The sequence below is a fragment of the Puntigrus tetrazona genome, unplaced genomic scaffold (assembly GCF_018831695.1).
Source record: "Puntigrus tetrazona isolate hp1 unplaced genomic scaffold, ASM1883169v1 S000000002, whole genome shotgun sequence".
NCBI lineage: Eukaryota > Metazoa > Chordata > Actinopteri > Cypriniformes > Cyprinidae > Puntigrus > Puntigrus tetrazona.
Window position 1 is genome coordinate 264,771 of NW_025047682.1, and position 15,854 is coordinate 280,624.

The window sequence follows — 15,854 nt, forward strand, 5'->3', positions numbered from 1 at the left end:
AAGTTGACTTACCAAATATTTGTAACTATTATAAAGGAAACACTAACAGAGACAAATATGCTATTTATGATAAAAGTGCATTCTGTAACAGCCCAGTTTAGAATAGAAAACATTTTTGAACAAAACAGAATGACTTTAAGTTGAAGATAACAACAGATATCTATATGACCTTTCTTTGTTTTAAAACAAATATGAAAGCTGAACTGCTTAAAAAGAACTCATTTATACATTTCCCTATCTACTGTTTCTATATATTCTGGCCTACTGTGCTATGTCTTTAGTCTCTCCGTGCGTCTGCATATTCATACTCGTGCAAATACAGAGTTAGAGATTGTGCGTAGCAATATATTTAATAATTTTGTGAATTTTAAAATGTAAATCGCGTTACTTAGACCATATGTATACACATTTAATATTCTAAATAATTTCTATCTCATTTAACAGGCTTCTGACTGTCTGCTTGTGTGTAGCTGCTGTTAAGTGTATCTTAGACCTGAGTGTTCTGATGGTGTTTATTCAATCCCTGCTGCTGCCTAATTTAATTTCAGACAGTATGTTCATGACACGCAGACAATCCGGATGATGGCGCTCTTTTGCTATAAATGAATTCTTTGTAAAAACTTTATTGCTTGCGCCGACTAAACCGGAAGTAGGACGTTGAACGTACGACGGAGAGCATGCACATGGAAATGTCTCCTACCGGCGTGCTGGAATTACCTAATGCGTGTATAAAATCCAGTTTGGAATTCCTCCACATTCGATCCGGTTTCGAGGTATGTGTCGGTGCGAACGATGTGCACTGGAAAATCGGTTTTGAATGCAATTTTTTAAAGGTTTTGGGCGCTTGTCTTATAGTCCGCTTTTTATTGCCGTGGCTGTCCGCGCCTGGTCGTGGTCAACAAAGAAGTATATCTAAATATGTAACATCTAGCTGCTTTATATCTATTATTTACGTAACGGTTCGCTTTCAGCAGCTACCGAGAGCGACTTGTATTTTTAACAACGCAGCTACATTTATCCAAAACTCAGTTGTCAGTACGAAAACAGTAACGTTAGATTGGTCGCAAATAAAACATCGTTTTCCCTTAAAAGATTCCTTCATGCTATTCCTTTAGCATTGAGGTCAAGGTATGTTTTACTTCTGAGTAACAGGTAGACATTTCAGTTTTTCGTGTATTCAGTTTTTATGTATACAGACATCATGGATGTTTAAATATTATTATTATTATTATTATTATTATTATTATATGAAGTTTACTTTATAGGACGTTCAAGACCTCACCCCCAAGCAATGGCGCATTCCTATGCTAAATTGGTTTGGTCTTCTATTTCACCAATATTTGCTTACTGAAACTGCACTGAGCCAAAACTGTACTCTTACTGACTTCCAAGCACTAGTATGTTGAAGAAATGCGAATCCAGTTGATGTCTCAGAAATGAATTATTCTTTCTCACTGCAGCGCGTTCAGGCGGTGAGCCAGGCGTCACGGTTATGTCAAGTTTATGGCAGCAGGACTCAACAGAGAACGGAAACCTCAGTGGCATGAGAATGAACGGCGAAGGCACTGGTATAGGGGCTCCGACCCCAGCTGTGGTGGGGTATTTGGGAAAAGTCAGTTATGCTCAGTTCTCTCCCTCTGTCACTGGTGCAAAGCTCCGCTCAAATTAAGTTTGTGCTGAATGGAAATTGTGTCGAATTGATCCCCCACCTCAAACGAGAAAACAAACAAAAACACGGAAATCTGTGTGTAAAAGGCGAAAGAATAGTCACAATAGCTCTTCAGTTGTGTACTGTACACCATTGTAATTGTGTTTTGGGCATTTCTCATTACGGTGATTTTCTCATAATGTTCTTGTTTGTTTACAGTGTGAAGACAGAAATGCCTCGCCAGGGAACTGTCCTTGGTGCATGGCAAAAGGTCAGAAAAATGCTCTCCGCTTTTATTCTGTCAACCTGGAGGAGACCGTTATGCTCTGTACAAATCCAGTGGTGAGTGGCTTATGTTGTTTTTTTTCCTTATTTATCAGGATTGGCTGAACAATTAATTAAACTTCTACTTGCAATTGCAATTATGGATGCCACAATTATGTAAAGGCAATACTCGTTCAAAGTCAACTTATGTTGTTCTGAGTGCTTAAGAGGCTTTTTCTTCTTTATATAGGTTATCTTAAAGGTTCCCAGTTATTTTAATTATAGTTTTGGTTTAATATTATGATACCATGTATAGTTTTGTTTTTGTAATTGTTTTTGTTTGATTATTTTTTTGTAATTTTTTTTTAAGGAGTCTAAACATGTCTAATGGATAGGTGACATTTGAGGCTTAGTACTATAGAAACGTGATACAAATAATACCTATATTGCATAAAGTAGTTTTGATTGTAAGTTATTTAACTTTAAATGATTTGTATTTATATATATATATATATATATATATATATATATATATATATATATATATATATATATATATATATATATATATATATATATATATATATAGTAAGACATTAAATATGATATTTTGGGTACATGAAGAATTTTTGCATTGAAGCATGCAATATTATTTACAATTTACCCAATGCAATTTATTTATGCTGAAATTAGTTAAAAAAAAAAAAAAAGAGGTACAATAAAATTGATAGAAAGAAAAAGGTGCAATATGTCAGTATCTAATAAGTAATTTAACTATCACATGAATTATCTTTTTAGGGGGGAAGTTGCAAATGTTTGGCATTTTGATTTTGGAATAAGATACCAGCTTAACATGTTTGCGACATCTTTTTTCCAATTCTGACAAATATAATCTATATCTTAAAAACAACAAAGTATTAAATGTTTGTGACCCTTCTGTAAGGAATTATTGGCAACTGAGATTGCGTCATTAACATCTGTGGTGTGTTTTTCTGTTACTTTGCAGTGCCTTTACCCATTGGTTAGTAGATCTCTGGAAGATGTCCGTGCTAGCTTGTCTAAAGATGGATGTAAGAGGACCATTTCTTCCCTGACCGATGTGGATGAAGCATCCTCCCCTTCAAAACGAACAAGAGAGGAGAAACTGGGCATTTTGTCTGCTGTGCCTGCGCCATTTAGTGCTGACGTCAATGACGGCACACTTCCAGATGACACAGCCGAAACACAAAGGTTTACTGATGAACAATCAATACTTGAAAACAGTGACTCTATTAATGGCATTGAGGAACATCGTGAAGATCTACCTGCCGCTGCCATCCATGAGGACTTAGATTTGTGTGGCAAGAAGGATGATTGTGTATCTAGTACTCAAGGTGAGGTTGAGGAGATTGTTGGAATGGATGTAGATGTGGACTCATCAGAGCTGGTTCCTGTGCAACCTCATCTGTTCTGGAAAAATGAGGATAACTTGTGTTGGTTGGATTCGTTGTTGGCGATGCTCGTAAACTGCAGGACCATCAGAGAGACTCCATGTGAGAATTTAAAGCTGACGGACAAGTTGACATCAGTGCCTTCCTGCAGCTCTGCTGTCTGGAACCTTTGCTCAACATATGATAAGACGTGCTCCTATCTGAAATCCAAGGAGAAACAGTGTGAAGGTAAGAAAAAGCAAACCCTTCCAGGACTCTAAATAATTTTTATTAGGGTTTATTGTATTAGCATTTAATTTTTTTTGCTAAATTAATTAATTTACATATTTTCACAATTATAAATGAATGCAGAATTAAACCTTTAAATGTTTGTATTATTTCATAATGTATTATAAAAGTACATTAAGTGCATATATATATATATATATATATATATATATATATATATATATATATAATTTTTTTTTATTTTATAATACATCCCTTTAAATTATATATTTAAATGTTTTGTTAACATTGATTTAAGCTCAAACTCTTAAATTACAAACACATTATACTATTAATATACATTTTCATAATGTATATTATTTAACTGTGCAACCCCAAAAATGAGAATTTTTCTGTTTTACTCACCCTCAATCCGTCCTAGCTGTATATGAGGTTCTGTGTAAGGGTTGTTTTATTACATAATGTGTATGCTTTATTTATTACGTGTTGAACTATTAAAAAGTAAACACCCGTCCACTGCAATTATAGTACTTAGAAGTACTATTTATTTATTTAGAAATGTTTTTATAACTCTGATTGAATTTGTCTAAAGAAAAAAAGCCATATACACCTAGGAAGGCTTGAGGGCGAGTAAAAAAAAACAGCCTTCACTTTTGGGTGAAATAACCTTTTAAATGTATTTATACATATTAACACACTATAAATTTATATGTATAACAAAAAGTATTTTACATGTACAGTAGTCAACATTTGAAGTGGATCAGCATTGAAGTTGTCCTAAGACAAGAACACATTTTGGTTTTAGGTTACGACAACTTTTCGTTTTCAAAGCAACTTCAGATGTTGACTAGTCTAGTATAAAGTTATTTAAACTTATTACACAGTGGAAGGTATTTAAATGATTAATAATTATGTATGTTTACACATTTTAAAACTAAACCAATGCAGTTTGTGTTAACTGGAGAGCCTGCCTGGTTTTGGTTCTGCAGATGAGGTAAGCAGAGTCCCCGCTGATGTCCTGTGCGAGGCAGAGCGGCAGCTGTCTGTGCTCCGTCTGTCACTCTTCAAACTCCTTCAGCCTACACTCAAGTGTGAAATTGGTAAAATGTTTCACCAGCTAATCATAAAAGCATTTGATATCAATCTGTTGCTTGTCAGTTGTTGTTTAGTGCTAATCATACAAGCTCTGTCATACAGGTCAGAAGGAAACGCCGGTGTTTGCTCTCCCTCTCCTTCTGCGCACAGACAAGTGGGCTCAAGAGCTTTTCCAGCACACTGTCCGTTGGGAATTTAAGTGCACTTCTTGTAGTTATACTCTGAATAACAGGTAAAGATTTTAGCCATGGCCTTTTAAATCATTTGTATTTGATAATTAAATGAAATGCATGATAAATGTATGTAACACAACCTTCCTCTTGTCTTGCAGTGTTGAGAAGACTCTAACTACATTCACTCAGATTCTGAATGACTGGCACCCACTGAAAGCCATCCACCGCACTCAGTGCAGTAACTGCAACCGTAAAAACCAGAGGAGGAAAATGGTGCTTGAAAAGTGAGCATCGGAATATCTACATTTCCTTTTCATCACAGTTTAACCTTTTGGTCTATGCAGTTGGTTGATTATTGTCTTTGAAAAATATTTTGCAGGCTGTCCTCTGTGTTTGCAGTGCACTTTGTGGAGGGCTTGCCCAGGAAAGACCTCTCTAAATACTCTTTTGAGTTCCAGGGCGCACACTACCATGTTAGCACTGTTATCCAGTACAATAATCATCTAAAGCACTTTGCCACTTGGATCCGCCAGAGCAACGGTGAGGTTTTTTTTTTTTATTCTGCGAGTTCATTAGCTGATCTATTTTTACAATACTTTCATTCAGCAATGATTCATTAAATTAATCAAAACTGACATTAAAGACATTTAAAACATTAAAAAAAGTTACATTTTAGTTAAATTTAAATGCTGTTCTGTTAAAACATTAAGCACTTTTTCCACACAAATATTCAGTTGCAAAACATTAATAAGAGGAAATGCTTCTTGAACAACAATTCAATAAATTAGAATGACTTCTGAAGTCACGTGGCACTAAAGATTGGAGTAATGATGCAAGAAATTCAGCTTTGATGAAAGAATTTTCAAAATATATTGATTAAATTGTGGAATGTATTTCATTTTTATTTTATTAAAAATGTTATGTATAAAATGGAAAGAAAATTGTTTTTTCAATATTAGTTAAGCCACAAGGTGTCCTTGTTACGGTTACATTTAAGTGCTAAGTAATATTAATTAACTACATATGCATTTACTATATGGTTGGGGTTAAGGTTTGGTTTAGGGTTACTTGCATCTAATTTTTAGAAGAGTACATGTAACGTGTAACAAGGATAGAATAAAATGCAGTCTTGGTGAGCAGAAGACTGCTTTCAGAAACTAAAAAATAATTGGCAAATGATTTAAATATAAAAGCTAAATTAGTCTGATTATTCACGTTTAAACTTAATAGTGGGTTATTTACATTTGTGTTCTGTCTTTTTAGGGTCATGGCTGGAACTCGATGATTTGAAATACCCTTACAGCATCATCCACAAGAGGTTTTTATTTCCTGCCAATGAAATTCACGTTGTTTTCTGGGAATCAGACTCCACTAAAGAGGAAGCTTCAGAGGTTTGCTCGCCGACGGCTCCCTCAGCGCTCACGAATCTGTCAAACTCTGTAGCCGATGACACATGCGTCACCGTGGAAGACTCAACTGCCACCGGGCCTCTGGATGCATCCATTGGCAGCACCACATTACTGGACACCTTTGAGGGTCTGTCACATACAGACATAGTGACCCTCACTCTGGTTGATGAGAACAAAGCCACAGAGGCCCTTCAGACTCCCCAGAGCCCAGCCGTCGCACCGACCGCTCTCCCTAGTCTTCCTGTAACATCCAGTTCATCTTGTATCTCCAAGTCCGTTTTTCAACCTTCAAAACCCCAAAGCTCTGATCTGAAGGAATGCTCTTCAGTTGTGGCTACACCAGCACATGTACCGCTTGCATCTGCATTACTTCAACGCCATCCTTGCTTCCAGTCGACACCAGTTAGACTTCCTCCGCCTGCTCCAAAATCGAAACCCATTCTGAAATGTGAAAACGAAGCTCTGCCTGCAAAACCAGCTGACATGTTCGGCGGCTTCTTAAACAAGAAACTGCCAAATTCAAGTGGCGGGAATCCAGCGGGAGCGCCTCAGCACAAACCGGTCACCCTTCCTGGTGGCATATGTGGTGCATCTGTTATGAAAAATCCCGGCCATTCGGCAGACCAGCAGCCCATTAGCACTACAGAAGCCCTCAGGCTGAAGCTACTGAAAAAACTTAAGGCTAAGAAGAAGAAACTGGCCAAACTAAACCAGCTTTTGGGAAGTTCTGCACCAAAACCGGACAGCACTGCGCTCTCTTCGCCCTACTCGGTCACCTCGAGTACGTCAGCGTACGACAGCCCGGCATATGACCAGTTCTTCGCTGAGCTTTTGTCTCCTGCGAATACCGTCAGTAACCTCTCACCTGATAGCACGGGCCTCCTTGAGATGTTGAACAATGGCCAGAATGCGGAGACGATACAACAGAATCCTTCTGTAGCAACCGTGGTTCCGGAAGCTTTAACCTACCCTTCTTCTACTAATGACTCTGTTTTGAGTCTTGATGAATACATAGAGTCAGGGATGGGCCAGACTGCAATTGACCACACTGATTTTAACGGCTTAGATATATTTTTCTGATCGAGAAAAGTTTTTAGATTTTACAAACCATTAGTTTGGTCTGGTGTCTGAACAAGTTGTTCCTAAGAACTCTTCTTCTTTGTAGTTTTGTATTGGGAATGCAAGACCTTTTGTTAGGAAAGCCTGTGGTGCATCATCAGTTAAATTAGTCATATTTTCATATTTGTCTGATATACTTGAAGATTAAAGAACATTCAGTGGTGCAGAGTATGCAATGTTTGAAGATCAAATTATGTGCAATGCTTTTGTAAAGGTTTGTACAGCATTGTACAGTTTTTTTATTTAGGTTTTTTTTTTTTTTTGGTTATCACTGTATTTAAAGTGGTTCATATTAAATGGTCCCAAAAATGTAATGTCTTGTGGTTATTGGCTTTTAATTTAGCATGTGAGTGAGGAGTAAAAATCTTGCATTTAGGGTATATACACTATTTATTGGATACAAATAGCAGTTTTTAACCATTTAAATATTTGCATGTTCTGCGGCTTATGTCTGTTAAGATTATGAATTACAGGATATTAAAGACTAGTGCTCACCAAACACTACATTTAATTGATCAAAAATATTGCTTATTTTTGTCATGTAATGTTACTATTTGAACAGCATTGTTTGTAATAGAAATCATAGTAAACTTTGTTTTAATGCATGCATTATATATTTTATATATATATATTTTTCACAAGTTTTCCATGGCATGGGAAATTTGTATATTATACACAACGACATGTTGTTGTTGTTTGGCACTTGATTTCATGATCGCATTATTATTAAAATAGTGTGCCAATACTAAAAATAAGTTCATATTAAATGTTATTTTAGTTGCAATACAGCATTTTGTTTATAGTCAATATTTTACTAAATGTACTGTTGAAGAGCATCTCGTCAAAAAAAAAAAAAAATTGAATAAAATTATTTTTGCAATATTCAAGGAACCATGTCACAACTGAAAATAAACCAAAATGCACAAAAACACACATTCAGTAAATATTTGGAAAATATTTACATGTATACATTTATATTATATCCCAGGCAGTGCTGTATCGTGAACAAATCACGGCTGAAGGGGTTGCAGGAACTTAACGTACCTAAAACGCCCTTCATTCGTAATTTATTCACGATACAGCACTGCCTCGAGTACCTTATTGCGTTTATAAAACGTACACACACAAAAAAAAATATTTGAAACTAATAATATATTACTGATGTATAGTAATACAGTCCTTCCGCTAAAAAAAATAGTCCCTGACAGCACCAAACGCATGTTCTGAACACGCCACTCATATAATGGCGCTTAAATAAAAACAATAGTAGAGAATGGCTATCATACGCTGCATCATTTATCATAATTTTCATAACACCATATATAACATTTTCTCACACACAGCTCTCACCATGTGAAAAGGTCCGTTTTCCGTCTTTTAGTTTCAAAACATACTGCTTCGCGCGAGATTGAAAGCATAATTACAGTTTAAACTGATGGACATATATAGTCATACCTGAAAACTGGTAGGTACAGTAATATTCTTCATCACGTGGAAAAACGGGCTGTCGTTCAGACGAGCGCCGCACACACAACATATCTCCGCCTGTAGACGGGGAAGGGCGTGGTCTCAAAATTAAAGATTAAAGATGCAGCATAACGCCAGCAGGTGTCTCATGTTTCATTAAATAAATAACAGGCATTTAACTTTGGCCGAAATACATAACACACGGAGGTGTATAATTGGTTATTTATGTTGCTAACGGTGGTTGCTAAGGGCTCTGCTCAGTGATACACAGAACTGTTGGGTGATGCGGTCATAGCCGTGCTGTATCGTGTATAAAACACAGCTGCTGGCCAATCAGAATCCAGGAATGGAACTAACCGTTTTATAAATACACATACACAATTTGTCATTTGTATGTAAACACAAACTTATTTTGTGCGCGATGAATCACTTACTCCTTATGTAGGTGTATGTATGTCATCAGTCCTGAATAAGGCAGTCTTCAGAAAACGCACCATTTTAGTAGATTAAGACACTAATAAGCTGTTAAATGGATTCAGGTGTGACCGATTGAAGAGGCGCCCAAAATAGGCAGTGTTTGGTGGCATCCAGAAGCGCGACGCGCAGCCGAAAACGAGCTGAAACCAGCTAAGGCCCGCAAAACCGTTTCAGCCAGCAGAGGGCGGTGTAACATCGAGGCCGTCAACAGATTTCATTAACTTTATTTTATCCGAAAACAGAAGTTCATAGCATCGGCTGCGAAACGGAAAATGCAGCTTTACCAGAAAAATAAGTTATAATATCGACTTCCAAAAAAGTACTAAACGCTTCACCGTTTCGGCCGAAGTGATGGTGTTAGCGGCCCTCCCTTCAGGAAGCGCATCTCTTCAGTGCTGATGTTATCTGCGATGCCACGATGATCAGACCGCATTCTGAAACAGATCCTCCTTGCACGCTTGACAACATGTACGTCGCAGTGATGGACAACATTTTCTTACTTGCGCTGGTCACTCTTCTCAGCGTCGTTCAGAATGGTATGTCCTTTATACTTTATTATTATCATTATTTTGTAAGACGTGTATGCATAATGTGTATGCAAATTAAGTTTGAACACATTGTGCTATTTATACAACTACCAGGAATTAGTCTATAATGTTGCCTAAATATACACGCACATGTATGAAATTGAGTGACGTCCGGTATTTAAACTTCTAACTCAACTTCTTCCTAGTGTTCTTCGCCTTGAAGGTTGAGAAAGAGTGCACCGGTCAACACTCTAAACATCATTCCGCGGCGTTCGAGCGTTTGTCCTGTGCGAGGTGGGTAACGTGGTCCAGATCTTCTCCACGCTACGGGTTGACTGAAAAAAATAATTATTAATTCAAGCGCTTTTTGTAGAGAAAGATCTATTTATAAAATAGTGTTGGACGTAGCCTATTTTGCATGACAGTTCGAAATGTTCCGGTTGTTCTGGAAAGTAACTTCCTGATTTATTTACATAATCTTAATGTTGCCAAAGCGTTGCACAGGTTTGTATATTGAAAGCCTGTAGCTGTACGTTTAATTTTGCACTTGTTTAAAGATTCTTATAATGTCTGCATAAATGGAAACGGGCTAATTTTACGCCAGTCATGAATGTGAATCTAAGGGGGGAAAGGTAGACTAAATTATAACGTTCAAAATGTTGTGTAAAGAGCTTGCATCTATTTCCAGTATCCTTTTGCATTGCACTGTAAATTACTTAGTAAAATTTAGATTAGGTGGATGAGAGCTGTAGCTAATTTTAAAAATATTACTATTTCTATTTAGATAGGCAAAATAAACCAAACTGACAGCATTATTATCAGCTGCATATCTGGGCAGTTGGATTCTGGTTTAACTTTATCTCAGTTTAGATGCAATCATAAAGTGGCATTAACCAAACCAAAGAGGAAGCAACAGCTCTTTCGCAACATTTCTAAAGATACATGGAAATGGTACAAGAACTGACATTGAGACAGTTCGGTTAATGAAACACCAGAGTAGGCAGCTGTGTGAATGTTATCAGTTAATAAAAGAATCTGCTTCGTAATAGTGTCTGTATTTGGCCTTTTTTTCAGTCGAAACTGCATGGACACTTACCCCACATTTCTGGCAGTGCTGTGGTGCGCTGGTATCTGCCTCAGTCAAGGTACAATTTATCACATTTGTCAAAACAAAACAAAACAATAAAAACTGATTCAGTTGAATGAGCATGCGATCAATATTTTTAGAAGTGAAAGTGCTTTTTATTTTTAGCGTTCACTACAATATAACCTTAGGATCAGACCAAAGAAAACAGCTCTGTAATGTGGTTTGCATTTACCGGTTAATGATTTCCGTTATGACCCATATGCAAATATTATAACAACTTTTAACTACTGAAAGACTAGGTTAATTGAGTTGCTAAGGAACCAATACATACATACATACATACATACATACATACATATATATATATATATATATGTCAGCTTTAATAAAATACCTGTACAATAACTTTTGGACATTCTCTGATTTATATAAGAAAACCCTTTTTGGTTACAGCTCCAGCTGCCTTTGCTGGCATTATCTACCTTGTGGTCCGGCAGAAGTACTTTGTCGGCTACTTAGGGCAGACTTGCCAGAGGTAAGATTTTTAAATCCATAACTATGAACAAAGGCCTCTTAAACATCAAAGATATGTTTTCTCAAGCTAAAGCTACATTAGAGTCCGCCGAAACATCTTTTTCTGAGGTTCCTGACTTTTAAACGTTTACGTGAAACACAGAAAAATGTGGGTTTTTCTGCATTCCAGCAGCATTAGATGTTGCCTAATGTTAATCAATACAAATAGGCTATTAGTCATCGCTAATTTATGATATGGGCAGAACTTGTGTGATAAGATCACTTGTATCGGCCCTTGCTGTTGCTTTATACAGACGACATGAACAATGCTTTGTAAGCCAGCTGTATTTTACACACATCAGATTTGTTAACAGATATTCTGCTTGTATGCCCGACAGCATTCCTGGCTTCCTGTTTGGGAAACGCATTCTCTTCTTCCTGTCACTCATGTGTGTTGTGGGAATCATAAACCACCTGATGCTCACTTACGGCGGCAGCGACTACAAGGAGTACATCCAGACCATCACAAAAGCAGCGTCAACACTTCTGCTCTTGCCCTGAACTGCGCCAAACTGATTTTTCTACAGTAATACAAACTCAACAGGGTAGATAAACTCTTTCAGTTAATGGTTTGTCAGTTAGTCAGAGGATGTGGCAAGAACAGTTTGAAGGGATCAGAGTGATGGTCACAGAGGCATTTATAATATGTACATTATACAAAGCTTTTTTTTTTTTTTTTTTTTTTTTTTGCTGTAACTATCCCAGTATATGTATTTTAAGGAATGTTTTAAATGGGTCATATCATGCTTTAGTTTTTTTTCCTTTGAGGTCAACGTGTAAGGCTAGGAAAGATTTGTCAAAAATGTTTGATTTCACACCTCTCTCTGAGCTTCAGATTTAAATGGTCGTTTTTTTTTGTTACTGTGCCTTTAAAAATGGCAAGTTCTGCACCGGATTGCAGGTTTCCTGTTGTGTGAAATACAGCTCAGCAAAATCAGCCCCTTTGCAAAGTCCGCTTTACATGACAAAATAATCTGTGATGAAATGTCAGACCCAAATTACCAGGGTATAACTGCATATAGGGCTGAGCGATATATCACAACCAAATTTTCATATCAGTTGATGACTATAATAAATCTTTTAATACCTAATTTTTATAAGGTGAAATTAAATTTTTCTACAGTTAAAAATTCTACAAATTAAAATTGACCACATTTATCTCATAATAAAACCACACATAGCACCTCAATATCATGGTGTAAATGTATCTATATTCTTTCTAGGCATTTACAAAAACAATTGTCTAACTACAGCTTGATCACAAGAATACTGTAATTACTCTGTTAATTTATGTCTACATTAATAATATAATAAAATTTCTTATGATTAAATCCATAGTAAATGAATGCAGTATATGCATTTCCATGTCCCATTGTTCACATTAACCCTTTTTCGCACTTCAAGTCAAAAGCCACCTGAAACAAGTGTTAAAACTTGTTCGCGAATTAAGTCACTTTTATTTGAAATTCATTGTTTCCATCACATGATGGATACTTTAAAATGCCATTTGAACTTTAAGCTGGTATGGTTCAAACGAGTAGCACCGTTTTTTGTTTTACGGTTTTTACATCATATTGAACGTTTAGCAAACATTTTTTGAGGAGAATTACATTGCAACAATTGTCATTGTTTTATCGCCCAGTCCCAACTGCACGTTTCTGTTAATGGAACTATATGCAGAGCTGTAGGTGTGACACACAGCCAGAATTTGTAAAAAAACATAATTATTTATTTCAGGAATCCAAACAGCTAAAATTTTAGATTCCTCATGATATGATCCATTTAAAGCAATGAAGGTGACGCTTTCGCGTAGAAAGTATTGTAACTATCTTGAGTTTGCTGGTTTACAATGTGAGGATTTATGAAATTGACCTTTCTGCTTCAACAGAATTAAGATTAAGTACTAGTGATCTCCATTTCTTTATGATCGTTTTCGTATTACTGCTGACATGAGCAAAATAAAGTTTTATCTACAGTAAAACTGTCCTTTAAGGTGCATAAATGGTCTCCTCGTCTGTGCAGGGCTTCAACATTTTAAGTGTCGATCTCATCTTCCATGGTAAGAGACCTACAAGATCAGATTTCATAAGCTCAATACTAGAAATCAAAAGAGAGGTCTGCTCATTTGTTTAAACTCACCCTGAATTGTCGTTTGCTGCAGCCGAACCAGTAGGGAAAGTCAAAAAGAGCATCAGAACGGTACTTGATGGTGAAATGTGCGTCTTTCCAGATGGGCTTTACCTTTTCTACATCAACAAGGATGTGAAAGCTCTCACCGACCCATCCGTGTAGTGCAGCACTAACATCAACCTTAAAAAAATAAATATGTTTGAATTGATTTTTTACATAACCATAAGAAGGGCACTACATTTGTACATCATTAAAAACAAAGCCTCCATTGAACTCACATCAACTGCATAACTTTCTCCAGCAACAGATGAAATGGTCATGTCTAAGCCTCTCTCCATCTCCCATCTGATCATTGGATGACCGCCGTTGATCGCCACCACATAATTGTGAAGAACTAGGAAGTAATGAAGTGCAATAATAAGAAGGGTGAGATATTTTTACTAATACAGTATATAGTGTGGTGGCAAAGTTTAATGATAGCTTCCCTGCTGACATGTGACACATAGGTACAATGCGTTAATATGGAAGGGTGAATAAACTACCCGTGCAGCCAATCAGAATCCAGTATTCTGACAGACCATGGAATAAGTATTAATAAAAAAATAGTACCTGGAGCATCCGTGTTCCTCTTTTTTTCTGCTTTTGTTCTGGTGCACGCAGACACAAGGATGTATATCGTTTTCGAGGTCAGCCGTCGTCTCAAATCTGCGTACTCCCCCAAAGTACGTACTGTGACTTTCCTGAAACGGCACAGAAGAGTTCCAGAAGCACTAGACCCGCACGCGTTCACGTGACTTCATTTAAACACTCGCTATTTACCTTCCTGGAGAGTTACAGAAAACCACTTTCCCCTCGCTGGACTGGACGTCGTCGATGAACACGCAGCTGTCCTCCTGATCCCACTTCACGACTCTGCAGCCCGCGCGGCTCTCGACAGCGAAGCCATCAGGAGGGCTGTTCACAAACGACTCCAGCTCGATAACGTCTATAACAAAACCCGAGCTCGCGTTCGCCCGCATTTTCTTTGTTTTGTATCTTCTCGAGGACGAGTGTTCGTCCAGCGCGCGAGTCGCCCTTCTCTTTGGTTCGGCGGGCGTGGAGCTGCTCTATAAATCCCTGCATCTCCGCCAACTGAGTCATACAGTAATCCAGCACAGAGCAGCTCGACATTGGGACGGGAAGTTTGCGTTTTATCACCTGTTATACTTATTTAACACGGTTAGGTGACCCAGGTGTCCCCGTTTTGAACCTACTCACACAGACGAGCGGTGTTTTAAATAATGGGAAACGGCGCGATTTAGTTCCGTCTTTCCCATTAGTCATATTAAAAGTAGGTCATCAGCCTCCGGTAGTGAAATAACGTTAGTGTTTTCACGAGGGAACTGTTACTTCAAGAATTTTTCAATCGCTACTGTGTGGGGGAAAAAACATCTTAAACTAGTCCAAGATGGTTTGCAGACAACCAGCGTAATCTGAGGATTGATTTAGTGATATGTTTTAGGCTAGAATAGGCTTGTTTGATACTTTTAATTACTTTAAATACTTATTTGGAGCCAGTTTTACATTTAGCTTTTAGTTTTCGCTTACTAAGGGTTAGGCAAAGATGGTAACTGGTTTTGCACAATAGAAAGTGGTTAAAATGGTTAAAACAGACAACCAGGTCACAAACAGCTAGGCTAACCACAACACAGCTTGAACTGATTGACCAACTGTTGGAGTGTGGTATGATTTAGGCTTTTCCAGTGAAGTATTTAAAAAAGCAACGTTTGTTCCTCTTCATTTTTCTTTTTTAATGCGTCTTACTTATCCTGGTTCCAGTTGACCAGATTAATGCATCTAAACCAAGAGTTAAAATGGTTAATATTTTTTTACCTTTCAAATTCTTTAGTAGGCCAAAAAAGCTATTCTTTTGAACTTCCCATTTATCAAAAAAAAAGTTTTCAGTTTTCACAAGTTATGAAGCGGCACAACTGGTTTCAACGTTGATAATAATCATCCGACATATTTCTTCAGCAGCAAATTACTAAATCAGCACCTTAGGAACATTTCACATAAGAATGTGACTAATTACTGGAGTAATGTTGGCTAAAAAGCAAGCAATAAATTTGAAATCATTTGAAATTTTTAAACATATTAAAACAGAAAACTGCTGTTATAGTGTTTAACAATATTACTCTATTTTTCATCAAATAAATGCAGCCCTGTGAGCATGAGACGTTTCAAAAAA

The 15,854-nt window shown here is 37.0% G+C and overlaps 3 protein-coding genes across 8 annotated transcripts; 2 read left to right on the forward strand and 1 right to left on the reverse strand.

The window, feature by feature from the left end:
* Nucleotides 1-618: 618 nt before the first annotated feature.
* On the forward strand, nt 619-7,680 carry uspl1 (ubiquitin specific peptidase like 1). 3 transcript variants are annotated; one of them, XM_043229370.1, is made up of 9 exons: nt 619-773; nt 1,461-1,612; nt 1,868-1,990; nt 2,919-3,570; nt 4,560-4,670; nt 4,768-4,897; nt 4,997-5,122; nt 5,218-5,378; nt 6,102-7,680. In XM_043229370.1, the coding sequence occupies exons 2-9, from the start codon at nt 1,493-1,495 to the stop codon at nt 7,325-7,327; spliced, it is 2,649 nt and encodes an 882-aa protein (XP_043085305.1). In that variant the 5' UTR covers nt 619-773; nt 1,461-1,492; the 3' UTR covers nt 7,328-7,680. The 3 variants fall into 3 exon arrangements, with proteins under 3 accessions (XP_043085305.1, XP_043085307.1, XP_043085306.1); XM_043229372.1 differs by lacking the exon at nt 1,461-1,612 and having other exon boundaries at nt 625-773; XM_043229371.1 differs by having other exon boundaries at nt 645-1,612.
* A 1,894-nt stretch (nt 7,681-9,574) lies between these two features.
* Nucleotides 9,575-13,478, forward strand: LOC122331824 (arachidonate 5-lipoxygenase-activating protein). The gene is made up of 5 exons (XM_043229351.1): nt 9,575-9,846; nt 10,044-10,131; nt 10,912-10,982; nt 11,378-11,459; nt 11,836-13,478. Exons 1-5 carry the CDS (start codon nt 9,729-9,731, stop codon nt 11,996-11,998), a joined length of 522 nt encoding a protein of 173 aa, XP_043085286.1. The 5' UTR covers nt 9,575-9,728; the 3' UTR covers nt 11,999-13,478.
* LOC122331823 (mesenteric estrogen-dependent adipogenesis protein-like) lies at nt 10,040-14,888 on the reverse strand. 4 transcript variants are annotated; one of them, XM_043229349.1, is made up of 6 exons: nt 14,447-14,888; nt 14,237-14,367; nt 13,906-14,021; nt 13,739-13,807; nt 13,637-13,652; nt 10,147-10,172 (listed from the first exon to the last, which is right to left on the reverse strand). In XM_043229349.1, the coding sequence occupies exons 1-6, from the start codon at nt 14,644-14,646 to the stop codon at nt 10,162-10,164; spliced, it is 543 nt and encodes a 180-aa protein (XP_043085284.1). In that variant the 5' UTR covers nt 14,647-14,888; the 3' UTR covers nt 10,147-10,161. The 4 variants fall into 4 exon arrangements, with proteins under 4 accessions (XP_043085281.1, XP_043085284.1, XP_043085283.1 ...); XM_043229348.1 differs by lacking the exon at nt 10,147-10,172 and adding an exon at nt 12,284-13,565; XM_043229346.1 differs by having other exon boundaries at nt 10,040-10,172; nt 13,637-13,807.
* Between the last annotated feature and the right edge of the window lie 966 nt (nt 14,889-15,854).